Source organism: Neomonachus schauinslandi, chromosome X (assembly GCF_002201575.2).
Source record: "Neomonachus schauinslandi chromosome X, ASM220157v2, whole genome shotgun sequence".
Classification (NCBI taxonomy): domain Eukaryota; kingdom Metazoa; phylum Chordata; class Mammalia; order Carnivora; family Phocidae; genus Neomonachus; species Neomonachus schauinslandi.
Window position 1 is genome coordinate 84,982,683 of NC_058419.1, and position 16,228 is coordinate 84,998,910.

Consider the following 16,228-nt stretch of genomic DNA (forward strand, 5'->3'; position numbering starts at 1 on the left):
AATCCTTTTCCAGAATCTCTTAAAAATAGTTTCCACTTCGTGAAAATTCATAGAGCTGCACATTTATGACTTTTGCAGTTTATGTCTGCATATTTCTTTTTTTTTTAAAGATTGTATTTACTTGCGAGAGAGTGCATAAGCCAGGGGAAGGGGCAGAGGAAGAGGGAGAAGCGGAATCCCCACTGAGCAGAGAGCCCTACCGTGGGGCTTGATCCCAGGACCCCGGCATCATGACCTGAACTGAAGGCAGATGCTTAACTGACTGAACCACCCAGGCGCCCCTGCATGATATATTTCAATAAATAACTTACTAAAAAAAGCTATTTTTATGCTCTCTGGAGGTCCTAGCTTTTTTTTTTTTTTTTTAAAGATTTTATTTATTTGAGAGAGACACAGCGAGAGAGGGAACACAAGCAGGGGGAGAGGGAGAGGGAGAAGCAGGCCTCCTGCTGAGCAGGGAGCCCGATGTGGGGCTCGAACCCAGGACCCTGGAGCCGAAGGCAGACGACCAACGACTGAGCCACCCAGGTGCCCCAGGTCCTAGCTTTTTAAGTTTGCCTTCATTTTACTTAATCCTCGCAACACGTTGAGGTCAGTCCTGTTATTAAACAGTGTATGTCGGGCGCCTGGGTGGCTCAGTCGTTAGGCGTCTGCCTTCGGCTCGGGTCGTGGTCCCGGGGTCCTAGGATCGAGTCCCACATCAGGCTCCCTGCTCCGCGGGAGGCCTGCTTCTCCCTCTCCCATTAGCCCTGCTTGTGTTCCCTCTCTCGCTGTGTCTCTCTCTGTCAAATAAATAAATCTTAAAAAAAAAAAATTTAAACAGTGTCTGTCTACTGAATATCAGCTGAATGATTGAACATCTTATAGATTCCTCAAATCACAAAATACATGAAGGCATTCTTCTCACTTCATTGCATACCCATCTGGTCTGGACAAAATACAGACTGCCCTTACAAGTGTAATTTCTAACAAAGGAGTCCTGTAAGATGACTGGACTTGAGTTATTGTTGCAGTGTTGTATGAATGCTACTCTAAACTTTTTAGAGAAGTCTGCAATTCTATTCTGGTATCTTTTTAAAAAAGATTTTATTTATTTGAGAGAGAGAGATTGATAGAGCACAAGCTGGGGTGGAGGGGCAGGAGAGGGAGAAGCAGACTCCCTGCTGAACAGGAAGCCCAACACGGGGTTTGATCCCAGGACCCCAGGATCACGATCCGAGCAGACACTTAATCAACTGAGCCACCCAGGTGCCCCTATTCTGGTATCTTTTTAAATAATTTGTTTCCTTGGTATTAATATTAGATAGATGTCAATTTTTTAGAAGGTATAAATAATGGGGATTTTTTTTTTTTTTGAAAGCCAGAGAAGGGTTTTTGGCACATTTCTTCGGACCCATGTGCTTGAGTAAACAACACTTCTTATGGCTCTGCTGGATTTTCTGAAGGAAATTAGAAATTTGAGAGTCTGCTTCTCATTACAATTAACATAGGGTGGGATGAACAAAAGACTAGCCTGGAGTTCAATAGTGATGGCCCTGGAGCCCAGGTTTTAAATGGGGGTATAATGTGGTCAGATGCCTGTCTTGGTTGTGGAGAGGGCCTTGGATGGAAAGACTGCTTATTGGAAGCAAGGAGACAAAAAAGGAGGTCCTTATCATAGTCCTGGGGAGAACTTTCTCTTTCATTTATTTATTCTTCCATTCAACAAATACAAAGTGTATACCAGGTGGTCTACATATATTAATTCATTTAATCTGCATAAAAATCCAATGAGGTAGGTACTCTAATTAGAATTTTACATATGAGAGCACTGAAGGTCAGGGAGAAACATGCTCAAGGTCAAGGGGATAGTAAGTGGCACAGAGAGTAGGTGCAATGGACAGAAGGTGGCTGTGCCTGGCGTTGGCTTTAACAGTGAACAGCTTCTCAAAAGCTATACTGGAGGCTTGAGCAGAACCAGGATTTGAATTGAAGTCCTGCTCTGTACAGGTCACCAGGAGCCAGTCTACAGGTATCTGCAGTTTCTTTTCATTCTTTGTCATCTCCTCAAAATTCCTCAAGTACCCATTTGTTTTATGACTCAAGGTCTGTGAGGTTAATGACAGAGAGACTAAGGGAGGAGCGACGGGGGTGGGTCTATAGGGTGAGAGGTATCTGTGGGGTGAATGATGAGAATCTGTGGATACATGATAGGTAGGTGGTCTGTAGGATAGGATGCGGGGTGAGTGATGGAAGATCTGTGGGGTAATTGGGGACCTGAGGGGTATGAGGTGACAAATTCTGCAAGGTGAGTTTAGAGGGGTTTGTAGGGTAAGTAATGACAGCCTATAGGGTAAATAATAGGGGATTTGTGGGGAGACTGAGAGGGTCTGTGTTATACACGATGAGGGGGGGTCTATGGGGTGAGTCATGTGGTTGTAGGGTGTATGACTAGAGGTCTGTTGGGGTAAGTTATGGGGTATGTGAAGTGAGTGATGGGTCTTGTGTGAGTTTTCTGGGGTCTCTGGGGTGAGTGATGGGGATCTTTACGGTACTGATGGGTGTCTGTGGGGTAAGTGATGGTGGGGTCTTTGGAGTAATGGGGGAGTCTGAGGTGAGTGAGGAAAGATCTATGGAGTTATTGATGGGGTGTCTGTGGGGCACCTGATCAGGAGACATGAGTTCTCAGCCTGTCCATATTACAAAAAATGAGAAAGTGTGTTCTGGAGAGAACACCGAGGGTGTGAGATAATGGGCATCTCGTGGATCTAATTAGTCATCACGGGACTCTGTGGGGTCCCGTGAGGTTATAGATTGGAGGTCTAAGTGATGATAATGGGGGGGTCTATGGCTGAGAGAACAGTGGTCTGTGAAATGAGTGAGTGAGGGAGGGGCTTGTGGGGTTAGTCATAGGGCATCTCTGGGGTTAGTAATTAAAGATCTCTCAGTGTTAGGGTCAAGATCTTTTATTTCCTGATTTTAAAAACTGCCACCATTATGGCCCTTCTAGTTTCTTCTGTACCTTTGTCCCAGTGGCTCCTGGCCGTAGCTCCACACAGCTCCTTTTTTGTCCCTGCCTCTGGCCCTTCTGGTGCTTACCCATTAACCCAAGTTTGACAGATCAATTTGCTTTGTCCCTCCAACCTATGGGACTGGACTCTTCTTCCTGGTGGAGGGTTCCTCATCGTCCAGTGTTCAAGCCCAGCCTACTACTTATTAGTTCAGCTTGCTCTTGGATATTGTGGTTTTGGTGTCCAGCATGCTCTGGGCATGAGCGAGCTGCTTTACAGAATCGAGCACGAGGATTCCAGGCAGCACCAGCCACAGGCCATTCATGAAGACAAAGTAAAACCAGAAGTAGAGTGGGTGGCCCAGCTCCCCATGCTGGAATCCGTCCCGGTGCTCTGTTAGAAAATAGAGCACATCCCCATAGATTTGACCTGTGGGAGGCAGAAGGGGAAGGGGAAACCCAGTCAGGAGGAAAAGGTATTCCAAGGCATTTTCTAAGTCATCATTCAAGGTCTCAGAGCTCAGGATTCCCAAATTTAGAGAGCTAAGAATACTGAAATCATATAGCTGAAAATCTGAGGAATTAGAAAAGTGAGAATTCCAGAAATCAGAAGCTGAGAATTTCTCAACTCAGGAGAGTTCCCATCTCCAGAATTTAAGGAAGCTCAAAATCCTTTAATTCAAGACAGCGCATGATTCCAGAACTAAAGAAAGCTAGCAATGTAAGAACACAAGAGGACTGAATGCCAGATGAAGGGAGCTCAGAACCTAACCCTGGAGGATCCAGGGGCTTCCCGCCACCTCATGTAACCTTCACAGGAGACGCTGTGATGAAGGAGGAGGAGGGGGAAATGAACCTTTCCCACTTGAGAACGCAGACCGAGAGGGTCATGGCTGTTCCAGAACCTCAGGAGGATGTCATTCAGCCTGACTCAGCCCTGGATGGGCACAACTGAGCGATGCTCCCTGCAGAGATACCCTGTGTCTGTGGATCCCCCATCAACCCCTCCAGCACCCAGTGTGGGCCCTCTCCTCACCCACAGAGACCACGAGCTGTAAGACAAAGCGGAGGGGCTGCTGGCGGAGAAAGGCGATTACCACCCATAGGCTGAGTGGTCCCCAAAGGCAAGCTGTGATGGTCTCCATGCATATTGTGAAGTTGTCACTCCTGTGGGGGGAGAAAGGGTTGGGGAACACTGGCATCACTGTGCTCTACCCACAGGGCACCCCATGAGTACTCCCCGACTCACCCCCCACCCCAATCAATGGAGGTCTCCCTTGATGGAGGCAAATACTTACAGGATGTATCGGCTGTCTCCTTTGGCATACTCTTTCCCTGAAGAAGGTAAGAGACATACATGAAGAATAAAGGCAAGAAAAGGAACTTGGATGTGCAAGAGTCGAGGGCCCATGTAAGGTGGGCTTCATAACCTCTTCATGCCTCAGTTTCCTCATCTGAGAAGTGGGGTAGCTGTCTGGATTCTAGAGTGAACATATGTATACAAGATAATGTGTGCGGACCTGACATAGAACAATAAGTAATGCTGTGAATGTCTGGTATTCAGTAAATGTGGAATAAAAGAAGGCAAGTGTAGGTGATGGGGTGAGTGAAGTAGCCAATGAGTGAGTGAGTGTGCGAGCGTGAGAGAGAGAGAGAGAGAGAGAGAGCGCGCACAAGTGAGCAAGCAAGCACAAAGGTGAACAGATGAGTGAATGAAAAATGAGCAGAGAATTAATAAGAAAAAGACCACTCAATATAAAAACAGACAGGAGACAAGAATAGGTTTTTCATAAAAGAGGATTAAAAAAATTTTTTTTAATAAAATAAATAAAAGAGGATTCCAAAATGGTCAATCAACATATGAAACATGCTCAAACTTTAATGAGTTATTAAGAAAAAGCAAATTAAAACCGTAATGAGATATCACTCGCATCCACTACGACTAAAATTGAAGAAACACCTGACCATACCAAGTGTTGGTGAGGATGTGGAAGAACTAGAACTCCCATATACTGCTGGTGGGAAAATAAAATGGTGCAGCCATTTTTAAAAACCATTTGGCAGTTTTTCATAAAGTTAAACACACACCTACCATTCTTCTCTTCCATATTTACCCAAGAGAAATGAAAGCAGATCTCCACACAGACTTGTGTTAGATCAAAGTTTTATATAAGAATAGTAAGCATCTGCCTTCGGCTCAGGTCATGATCTCAGGGTCCTGGGATGGAGTCCCACGTCGGGCTCCCTGCTCAGTGAAGAGTCTGCTTCTCCCTCTCTCTCTGCCCTTCCCCCCTGCTCGTGCGCTTGTGCGCATGTACTCTCTCTCAAATAAATAAAATCTTTGAAAAAAAAAATAGCAGAAAAATAATTTATTCATGAGGCCAAAAAGGAATATTATTTATAATAGCAAAAGATTGGGGGTGCCTGGGTGGCTCAGTCGGTTGAGCGTCTGCCTTTGGCTCAGGTCATGATCCCAGGGGCCTGGGATCGAGCCCCGTGTTGGGCTCCCTGCTCAGCGGGGAGTCTGCTTCTCCCTCTCGCTCTGCTTGTTCTCTCTCAAATAAATAAATAAAATCTTGAAGAAAAAAAAAAGATTGGAGGGAAATACCCCAAAATACTGGACAAGTCAAATAATTCTGTAACATCCATGCTTTGAAAGCTTTTTATGAACTGATGAGGAGTGACCGCGTTGAAAAAAAGCAAAGTTCAGAGGTGTATATACCATATTACTATTTGTTTGCATAGAAGGGGAAAAAAAAAACGATGATGACGATAAACAATTAAGGCATCTACTATCTGCCAACACTGTTCTTAAAGTCTTTTTTTTTTTTAAGATTTATTTATTTGAGAGAGAGAGAGTGTGTGTGCATGAGCAGGAGGGGCAGAGGGAGAGGGAGAGGGAATCTCCAGTGGACTCCAGGCTGAGCTCAGAGCCTGACACAGGGCTCGATCTCATGACCTGAGCCGAAACCAAGAGCCAGATGCTTAACGGACTGTGCCATGCAGGCTCCCCTGCCAACACTGTTGTAAGTGACTTACAGATATTTGGGTATTACCGTTATCCCTCTTTTACAAATAGTAAATTGAGGCTTATCCGTGTAATTTTGTGTAAATAAATCCTGGAAAAAACCATACACAATTATTAACATTGGTTAATAACTACAGAAACTTGGTAGACAGAAGGTAGATTTTCACTGCACACCTCTTTAAATGGTTTGGTTTTTTTGGACCCATATGAATATATATCCAACAAAAAAAGTTGAATACGTTTTTAAAATAAATTAACGTTAGAGTTGGTGGGTGAAATAAACATCTAAGCCAATCCCTGCCCAGAAAATTCCCTCCCACAGCACATCAAAGAACCCAGGACTCACAGAGTTGGGACAAGAAAGCTTGGTCTCCAAGAAGGTCTTCGTGGTAGAGGCTGAACCAGCCCTCAATCACCATGTGAATGAACCCACATATGGCAAACCAGCACAGGGACAGTCGCCGCCAAGTCCCCAGGGGGACGACCGCAGCACGACCTGACAACAGCCACGTGGTCACAACCAAGACCCCAGAGACAGAGAAGAGGCCGGCCAGGAGATGCCAAGTGGGGCAGTCATTAGGCACAAAGTTGTCTAGCCTCAGGTGTCGAGGCCAGTATGGGTGCAAGGGGCTGGCGTTGGTGGTCATGTCTTTGTAGGCTGATGGCTGTGTGTGGATAAGTAGAAAGGAGAGAAAAAAAAAAAAAAAGAGAGAGAAACCTGAGCAAATAGAACGCACAGAATGAGATCATAAAATCAAATCCAAATAATTTATTATCACAAGACATGTAAATGGACTCAAATGATCAGTTAATAGACTGGATTAAAAGTAATCTAATTATATGCTGTTTTGAAATCATGACTATAAGGCTGTTTAAGTCCTCCAAGAGTCCTATGATGTGGAAGACACAGGAACCAGGCCAGGTTCTAGCCTTCATTGGTCACAGTCTGGTGGGCAGACACAAGAACCAGACTAGGTCCCAGCTCTCACTGGTCATGCCCGGATAGGGGACACACATGGGCCTGGCGTGGTCCCCACCCTCAGGGGTCACAGTCGGCTGGGGGAGACACAGCGACCAGGCTGGGTTCCACTGCAGGGGTCAGGGTCTAGCATCTTTCAACAGAAAGCTATTCCCTCCCCCATAGTCCTGGAAACTGCAGGACAGGAGAGAGAAAACTAATCAGAACTACAACCCTCAGGTTCAGTGTGTGGAAAGCCAGACCCTTCCTGAAATCGTGCATAAGGCCACCGACCTGCGAGAGAAAGACGAAAGCGGAAGGCAGGGGTCTTGGGCGCAGTTCTAAACAGGAAAACGAGGGTCAAATTCAGAGACCACCAATTAGAACCAGAAGCCTCTGGGCCAGCTGCCCAATGAGAAGGCAGATCCTCTGTCGTCCGGACAACCGCGCGGTAGCAGGGGGTCTCGCGCAGGCGCGTAGGGTGGGCGGTGGGAGTGTGTGTGTCTGCGTGGGACGGGGCGGCGCGGGGGCGGGGAGAGGAAGGGTCGAGCGCAGGTGTCGAGGGCCGGCTCTTTAGCAGCTGAGAGCTAGGGGACGGAGTGGCAGGCTGGGCGGAGGACACTCACCCAGCAGCGTGGTCCTGGCGGCCTCGCTCGCAGGCTCCGGGCTCTCTCTAGGATAGCGCGCTGGCTGCGTAAACTCCTTCGTTCCGATTTATCCCCTCACAGGTTCCTCACTTTACGGAGCTGGCCAATGGAGGGGCTGGGAAGGCGGCCAGTGCCGCTCCTAACCAATAGGAGCTCTCCCTGTGCCGCCGGCCCCGCCCCCATGCGTGGTGCCATTTTCGCTGTTGGTTGAGACCCAGTCAGGAGTTGCGGGAAGGCTGGGACCCGCCAAGGTTGGTGGGCGTTTTGGGGCTGAACCCCGTCAGCAGTTGAGAACGGGCTTCAGTTTCCCTATCCCATTGTCAATCAGTCGTATCGGAAAATTGGGTGTTTATCCTCCATCTGCTGTTGAGTCAGCATTGCTCTGTGTTCGCTCACCTTTGCCCTCGTTTTTTAGGCAGAGCAGTCAATGAGTCTCTCACACTCTCAATACTAATGCCCGAACCGGCAAGGAAACTTAATATGACAGGCAGATCACATCTTGTACACTGTGCCTCTGCCCTCTCCCTGGGCGCTCAACTCCTCAGCGGGCATCTCCACCTCTCCCGACTTAAAGTCAGAAGAACTAGTCAAAACCCAGGCTCCTCAGCCTTGCTGGCCAATTGGCATGGAGACCCTTAGTCTCCCTGTGCCAACTCTAAAGGGCCAACCCGAACTCCGTAACTCTAAGGCAGCGGGCACCCCAGACTGCGCAGTCAAAACCCAGACCTATCCCAGACCTTCCTATCCAATTAGAACCCACAATCTGTCTTGTTTTCCCCCTCCCTGTCCTAGTCAGAATAACCAATCAGAAAACCAATCAGTTTTCCAGCCAGCTAGTATCAGGTCCCCCCCCCCACACACACACACTGCCCCACTCCACATGCAACTATCCAGTGTGTCCTGGCTCCACTCAAATCAGGCTGTGCAGTCCTCGGGCTCATCATCCAACCCTGAACAATAATAAATTAACCATGAACCGATCACGACCTGCTCCCTCTTCAGGATTTCCAGCTTCCAAACCTTTATCCGTGCTGTGCCCATTCCTCACTCAATTCTATTCCCCACTGAGCAGTGAAGAAAGAGCCTTTTATATCTTTCCTACTTTTATTTGACAATAACAAACTGTATATAAAAAGGGAGAAGGAAGGCGGGGAGGCCCTGGATCTCCCCCTCTCTACTTCCCCGAGCATCCTCCACCCCAGGCCCCAGCAGGGACCACCCCCTTCCCGCCTTGTGGTGGAGTGGGGATCGACAGGCATGGAAAGTGTGTGTGTGTGTGTGTGTGTGTGTAGGGGTGTCGGGGGTCAAGGATGGAGAGGGGTCAAGAATTAGAGATAGGGCCTTCCCTCATCCCCCATCAGAGCTGGCACCCTGAGGAGGGGTCTTGAGGGAGCTATGAGGGTCCACAGATGTGCCTCAGCCTATGAGACGATAGAAGATCCAACATCCAAAAGTGACCCAGTGACTGGCCCAGCTGAGCTCTGACCACTTGTGGACAGTGTATGCCATGCCGTAGCCCTGTGGGAGAGAAAGAGGTGACAGTCCCACTTGGCAAGAAAAAAGGTCTCAGGAAAACCCATCCTTTGTTCCAGGACATTTCTGTGACTCCATGGTAACCCTAGGTGAGGCCCCAGAGAAGAGACTGGGTACATAGAAAAGGTAAGCAGATTCTGGTGTGTGTGTGTGTGTTTTTTTCTTTCATGTTTTCTTCTTTAAATATTATTTTAAAAACAAAACAAGGCAATTCCATCCTCTGCCCCGTACTCTCCCTAATACAGGAGGAGCTCCTAGAAAGTGATTTTTCAAAAAGAAAAAAAAACTGGCAAAGGAGGGGAGTACGCCATTCTCACTAAGGAAAAACCCCACTGGCTCTTAAATATATGAAATGATACTCAGCTTCACTCATAATCTTCCTCCTCTCAAACCAGCAAACCTATCCAGGAAGTCTGAGAGGCACTCTGTTGGTAGGGCGACAGATATGGTCACACACGGTTGGTGGGGGAGGCAAAAAAGAAACTTTTTCATTATAACTATGGAGGCTAGATCCTATAGTTCCTGTCTGCACCTGTGTGAATCCACATGGGTACGGGGGTATTATTACTTGCTGCAGCACCATTTGCAATAGGAAAGGGCTGGAAATCGCCTGGGTGTTCACTGATAAGGGACAAACTACACTGTGTCATATTGTCATATCTTCGCAATGGAAAACGAATGAGGACATTCCATGTACTTATGTGGAAGATTTTCAAGAACTATATGTGAAAACAGTGACATGCAGAACAGTTTCATTCATGAGTTATTTTAGGGTAAAACCTGGGGTGAGGGAGGGAATTAAAATATATTATAAATATACTGTTGCACTTATATTTTAGAAGGATATTTTAATAAAATGATTAAAAGTAGTTACCTGTAAGAAGGGAGGAAGTAGACAGTAGGAGCAAGACTTTTCCCTGAACATCTTGAATACTGTTTTGTTTTTGAACCTTGTGATATATGCATTAGCTATTTTTAAATGTTTTAATAAAAATAAAACAAAACCCAGATTTTGCACACTCAACCTGAATGAAGATTAAAAATTGTTTTTAATGACAAAATAGAAAATAAAAGTTTTATTTTCAATTAAAAATTAAAAATTCAACTAAGAGAGAAGCAAAACCTGGATCCTGCAAGAGCCATATGAAGAAACAGTATTTTTAAAATCGTCTTTCATTTAAAAAGGAGTAAAATCTGGAATGTGCATACTCCACATGAATAAAAATAGTACATATATTTTAATGTGCATTTTTAAAGCAGAATCCAGAGTTTGCACATTCAACCTGAGTAAAAATACTTCCTTAATCAAATAAGAAAGAAACCTTGCGAATTCTACCTAAACAAAAATATGATGAAATAATTAATTTTTTGAAAAGTAAAACCTGGGGACACCTGGGTGGCTCAGTTGGTTAAGAGGCTGCCTTCGGCTCAGGTCATGATCCTGGGGTCCTAGGATCAAGCCCCTGCGTTGGGGTCCTTGCTCAGCAGGGACCCTGCTTCTCCCTCTCCCTCTGCTCCCGTTTTCTCTCTCTCTCTCTCTCAAATAAATAGAATCTTAAAAAAAAAGGTAAAACCTGGATTTTGCACACCATCTCCATAAAATAAATTTTATAAGTAAAATAAACATAGTTTGCACGCTTCACCCTAATAAAAGCCCCTACAGGACAAATCAACCAGAAGGACCCTGGGAAAGAAGGAGCGAGGAGCACTAGCTTTGCAAGCTAGATGGACACATGACACCAGGTCCTCAATGCCTCAGCCTCTTCACCTTTGTTTTCATGGTTCCCATGAGCAGGTAGCACATCCCTAAGTAACCTCCAGCCCAGGGCCCCACCTCACCTGCTCCTCTGTGGTGTCGTCCACATCGACATCAAACAGGGAGCCCAGGTAGGCCAGGTGGAAGATGGCCAGGGCCCCAAAGAGCAGGTTTAAGGCTCGCACCCCCAGGCCCTGCGGGGGACAGATGGATATGCTTGGCAGCTGGATCTACTCACTGTCCCCCAGCCCCACCTGGGCAGGGGAGCCCAGGGAGATGCACAAGGCCCAGTGGGTCCCAGGAATGAGGATGTCCAGGGCACAGGGCACCCCCTGGGGTAGGAAAAAGATGGTTTGGAACTTCCTATGGGAACTCCAGAGGTATCTAAGGATGAGGGTACTGTTAGCCTGAGGGCATCCAGGGGGAGATGCGACTGCTCAGGCAGAAGAGGAAGAATGGAGGGGCTTGAGCTGGGGGCTTATGGTGATAAACGTCGGTTGCCGGGTGGGAGACAAACCTGAGGTTGTCCATATTATTGCAAACAATGAAAAAACAAACTGAAACAAATTCCCACCATGACCTACGAGACCCACCACTCTACCCCTTCGCTTGCTCTGCTCAAGCCACACTGGCCTCCTTGTTGTCCCTCAAATATTCCAGGCTCTCTCCCATGTCAGAGCTTTTACACCCATTGTTCTCGCTTTGCCTGGAATGCTTCTCTTCCTCATCTCCTTCAGTTAAAGAACTCAAAAGTCACTTCCCTATTTAAAATTGAAAACACTCACCCCCTCCATACTTCCCTTCCCCTTTCCCTCATGTCTTTACTCCTTGGCATTTATCACAATCTAAGAAGCTATTATACTTTACTGACTTTAAACATTTACTGTCTCATCTGTTAAAATGGTTGTCCCATAGGGCTGGGACTTTAGTCTTTTTTGTTCACCACTGTGTCTCCAGTGCCTAGAACAGTGCCTGATGTCAGCAGGTGCTCAATAAATGTTCACGGGGGGGGAGGGGCAGACGGATGCCAGGTGTGTATACAGCAGGGGCTTGATAAATGTTTGTGAGAGAAATGGATGCCAGTGAGTAGAAGTGAGGTTCTGGGGATTGCTCAGGCACCAGAAGAGGAAGCTGGGCACCCTGAGACAGATACAAGATGGAGACGGAAGTAACGTTTTTGAGGGGGAGTGTTGGGCATGAGGTTGCCCGGGCTGAACCCTCACCAAGCGATGCTGGTGCGAACAGTTTGGTGGGCACCGTTTCGACAAGACGCAGGCACTGAGGATCCGAGCCAGGCGCTTCCGGAGGACTGGGGCGGATGCCAGGAGGTAATGGGGGGGGGGGGGGCGGGTTACCCTCAGGGGACAGTGGTTCTAGCCCTGCCCCCACCTTCCATCCCATCTGCTGGGCTGGGCTCGGCACTCACCATGTTCCACGTAAGTGATAAACGCCAGGGACAGCAGCACCGCGGCCAGATGGAAGCTGAAGCCCTGGAGGGCCCAGGGGGCAGTGAGGTGAGTAAGGAGGAGGCCCTGCCCCCCCACCCCCGCCCAGCTCTCCCCACCCCACAGCCCGCTCTGCCCTGCTCACGTGCAGGAGGGCACTGGCCGCATAGGTGACCAGCACCGCTGAGAAGGTCCCCAGGCGGAGAGCATTCTTGAAAACATCTGGAAGGGGGAGATGCGGGTCAAGAGTCTCCTGGGATCCCCTCTGCCCTTCCCTGGGGGGCCAGAGGGCAAGACGAGGAACCCGCAACCTGTTGGAGCCCCCAGGATAAAAATCTTTATAATGGCCCCAAACGTCCCATGTCCAAAACTTAGCTCCTGATCTTCCCTCCCCACCTGCTCCTCCCATAGCGCCCCCAAGTTCAGCCAATGTCCAAGAGACTCATCCAGGTCCTCAGGGCAAAATCCTAGAATCACCCTCGCTCTGTCCCCCCACCCCCATATTCCACAAGCAAACTCTCAGCAAATCCTGTCAGTTCCACCTTCAGAACGTATCCAGAATCTGCCCTCTCTTCTCCACATCCCCTGCCACCACCACCGTAGCTTGTTTGGACTACTGCCATGGCCTCCTTACAGCTTCCACCCTGTCTGCTCTCACAGCAGCCAGAAGGCCCTGTTACAACCCGAGTCAGCCCTCAGTGCCGCCCCCCCACTCACACCCCTGCTGTGCCTCCATTTCTCAGAGAAAAAGCCCCAATCCTCACCGTGGCCAATGAAGCCTTCCAGGACCCTGTCACCTCTCTGCCCTCCCCTCCTGCCATTGGTCCCCTCGCTCACTCTGCTCCCACTGCACCAGTCTCCTCCCTGTTCCTCAGACGCATGCCCAGTGTGCTGCCTCAGGGCCTTTGCACTGGCTGTTCTCTCCATCTGCTCCCCTCCTGCCCCACACATCGGCATTGCTTGTTCTTTCACCTTGCTCAGGTCTTTGCTCAAATGTCACCTCCTCAGTAGGACTTGCTCTGGCCAATTTATTTAAAATTGCAACACTCCCTCCCCCCACTCCTGCCAACACTCCCAGATCATCTTTACCTGCTTCATTTTTTTTTTTACCATAGCACCTGTCACTACTTGAACTATTACGTATTTTTTTTTTCCTCTGTCTGCTCACCCCACAAAAATGCCAACTCCACAGGGGCCAGGGACTTTGTTTTTTTTTTGTTTTTTTTTTCTCGTCCCTGCAGTATCTTCAGTGTCTAGTACACAATAGGTTCTCAGTAAATGTTTGTTATATATGAGTGGAAAAGGGCCTGGGTTGAGGACTCCCAGCTCTCTTGGAGTGGTGACTTGGTGACTCACAGTTATTTAGCCAATAAGACATGGGCAGGTTCCAGCTTGTGACAACTTCTACCATGGACCGGGGCAGCTCCACGTTCAGTGGCTTGGACACCGTCAGGTCCCTGTAGGCAAAAGAGACCTGCAAATTCATTTGGGGTCTCAACCCATCCATCTAACCTCCATACTTTCGTCTTGGAGGTTCCCTCCCCCGGGACTCCCTCCCCCCTCCCTGCAGCTCCTCTAGGCAGCACCCTGTGGGAGGGGGGGCCCCCCCAGCCCTCCCCACCATTCCAGGTGATCCTTCTCCTCGGTGAAGCCGGCCCCTGCCAACGTGGCCGTGGCCTCGGACAGAAAGCCCACAAAATAGTTGCTGAAGTGGAAGGAGACAGCACTCTCGTAGGCTCGCAGCCACCTGGGGAGAAAGTAGGGGGGGAGAGAGGGATCACTCCTAGGCCCCCAGCATGACACCCCGCCACGTGTCAGCATCCCCAGCCCCACTCTGCAGACTCACCTTACCATGGTGCCCCTAGGGCCCCCAGGGTTCGGGAAGGCAGCAGAGAAGAAAGGAAAGAGAGTCAGAGAGGACCTGGAGGCTGGCCAGAGTTGTTTGTAGACAAGACAGAAACATGGCGGCAAAAGATAGTCACACGCATACGTACGCCCCAAACAGAAGTGTGAGCCGCCCTACCGTATGACCCGGTCCTGTAGCCTCACGTGGCCAGACATCCAGACCCAGCCACCGTCAGAGGCCTGACCTCACCATGCCACACACCGACACAGCCACGGGGCCGGGCACAAACGCTCTCAGACTCCCAGCCTCGCAGCTCTGCAGTCTGACCCAGTGACCGGAAGATACCCCGGAGTCCTTTACTCCGGCACAGACACCACCAAGCACCCTGCTTTGCACACGTACACAGTGCTACGCTCAATCCAGTCATCCTGTCAGCTGAACAATCAGACATGGTGAAAAAGAGACCGCGTCCCAGAAAATGTGTAGGTTCTGGAATAGGGCCTGGGAATAATGTCCGGCTGCTTAGCTGGGTGACCCCAGGCAAGTCCTTCCACCCTTTGGGAGCTTCATTCAGCATCAGCCACCATCAGCGGCCAGTGAGTGGGGCACTGGGTCATACAATCAAACAGCCGGATGAAATCCTACAGTCGCACCAGAGGTGGATGGTCGGTCCCACAGACAGGCACAGACACACGGTCGGTCATGAGCCCTCAGCCAGACAGCACCAGGTGGCCAGAGAAGGCAGACTCACAGGCGGAATCCATCACAGACAGACACACAACAGACCCATTCCCAGTCAGAGTTATGGACGACCCCGCTTTATCTTATCCAGGGATAGGCACACATCCCATCATCGACAATGGCACAGCGAGACAGCCGGAACACCAGTCCCACATGGAGGGTGAGTGGCTGACAGGCAAACAACCCATATACACCCCCAGCCAGCGTCACAGGCAGGTTGGCGTCACCCACCAATACATACTTGTCACTCCCCATTGTCGTCGCATAATTTATTCCTAGCCGTGGACTAGATGGACAGCCAGGCACAGTTATGTGTTGGGAGTGTCAGTCATACAGAGTCACAGAGCCAACCGTGGTCAAACAACAGCCATAGACACTCAGTCTCTGTCTAGCTGTGGGACAGATGGTCGGCCAGTCTCGGACTTACAGAACAAACCGGCCACAGACTGCGACCCCCCCAACCCCCAGTCAGCCCCACTCGCCCTTAGCACCTGCCTTCATTTACCTGGCTTTGCGTTTCTTGCTGTAGTAACAGAAGACAGATAGAAGGATTAAGAGACAGGCTCAGAGCCGGGGAGACCCCAAGTCCCTACCCAACCCCCTCACTGTTGGGCAGAGGCCTCAAAGGCTGTGCTCACTTGCGAAGGAGGCGGTCACCATCAAGGGGGATGAAGTATGGGAAGAGGTAGGGGCCCACACAGGTGGACAGCACAAGGCACAGCAGGGCCAGCGCCAGGCTCCGGGCCACCTTCTGCAGCCATCGGCGGCTCTGTGGGGATCAAGGCTCCATGAACACTGCCCCACGGGGGCTCCCACAGTCCCTGCCCACCTGTCCACCCAGGACCTCACCAGCGGGCGGCCTTGGACAGCCTGTAGGTAGCTGTGGAAGGATATCCAGGGCCCAAAGACGATGGTGCCCACGAAGTAGAGGTAGCCCATGAACTCCATGGGCGAGGGCACGGCACCCACCTCGCCCCGGTCCAGGTCGAAGCCCAGAGACACCGCCTTCATGGCCACGATCATCTGGGCCCCTATGTGTGGCGCCCATGGTCAAGTGGACAGGCAAAGAGCAGGTCCGCGTTGGGGAATGGGGAGCACCGGGTGAGAGGTGGTAGGAAAAGAGGAGGTCAAGTGTGAACAGGTGGGCACGGTGTCAGACAGGCAGGTGAGCAGGTGGGCCCAGGACCAGCAGACGCCCTGACTCAAGTGTCAGGCGCGTGCGTACACGCCTTAGGACAGACGAACGGCGGCGGGGGGGGGGGGGGGGGGGGGCGTGGGGGGGGAA

The 16,228-nt window shown here is 49.7% G+C and overlaps 2 protein-coding genes across 5 annotated transcripts in view; both read right to left on the reverse strand.

The window, feature by feature from the left end:
• Positions 1–2,929: 2,929 nt before the first annotated feature.
• LOC110570929 (EBP cholestenol delta-isomerase) lies at positions 2,930–7,739 on the reverse strand. 2 transcript variants are annotated; one of them, XM_021679022.1, is made up of 6 exons: positions 7,602–7,739; positions 7,270–7,316; positions 6,364–6,682; positions 4,288–4,324; positions 4,026–4,156; positions 2,930–3,419 (listed from the first exon to the last, which is right to left on the reverse strand). In XM_021679022.1, exons 3-6 carry the CDS (start codon positions 6,662–6,664, stop codon positions 3,196–3,198), a joined length of 693 nt encoding a protein of 230 aa, XP_021534697.1. In that variant the 5' UTR covers positions 6,665–6,682; positions 7,270–7,316; positions 7,602–7,739; the 3' UTR covers positions 2,930–3,195. The 2 variants fall into 2 exon arrangements, with proteins under 2 accessions (XP_021534697.1, XP_021534690.1); XM_021679015.1 differs by lacking the exon at positions 7,270–7,316.
• A 976-nt stretch (positions 7,740–8,715) lies between these two features.
• The window catches only part of PORCN (porcupine O-acyltransferase), a 9,796-nt gene continuing 2,283 nt past the window's right edge, over positions 8,716–16,228 (reverse strand). The window contains exons 4-14 of one of the 3 annotated variants that reach the window (XM_044911694.1): positions 15,793–15,974; positions 15,582–15,712; positions 15,449–15,466; positions 14,203–14,217; positions 13,978–14,103; positions 13,713–13,813; positions 12,502–12,578; positions 12,338–12,401; positions 12,135–12,220; positions 10,995–11,105; positions 8,716–9,140 (exon numbers count right to left, since the gene is read on the reverse strand). In XM_044911694.1, the coding sequence (XP_044767629.1) occupies positions 9,039–9,140; positions 10,995–11,105; positions 12,135–12,220; positions 12,338–12,401; positions 12,502–12,578; positions 13,713–13,813; positions 13,978–14,103; positions 14,203–14,217; positions 15,449–15,466; positions 15,582–15,712; positions 15,793–15,974 (1,013 nt within the window). In that variant the 3' untranslated portion in view covers positions 8,716–9,038. The remainder of the gene's footprint in view (positions 9,141–10,994; positions 11,106–12,134; positions 12,221–12,337; positions 12,402–12,501; positions 12,579–13,712; positions 13,814–13,977; positions 14,104–14,202; positions 14,218–15,448; positions 15,467–15,581; positions 15,713–15,792; positions 15,975–16,228) is intronic. The other 2 variants (XM_044911693.1, XM_044911692.1) reach the window with 2 other exon arrangements.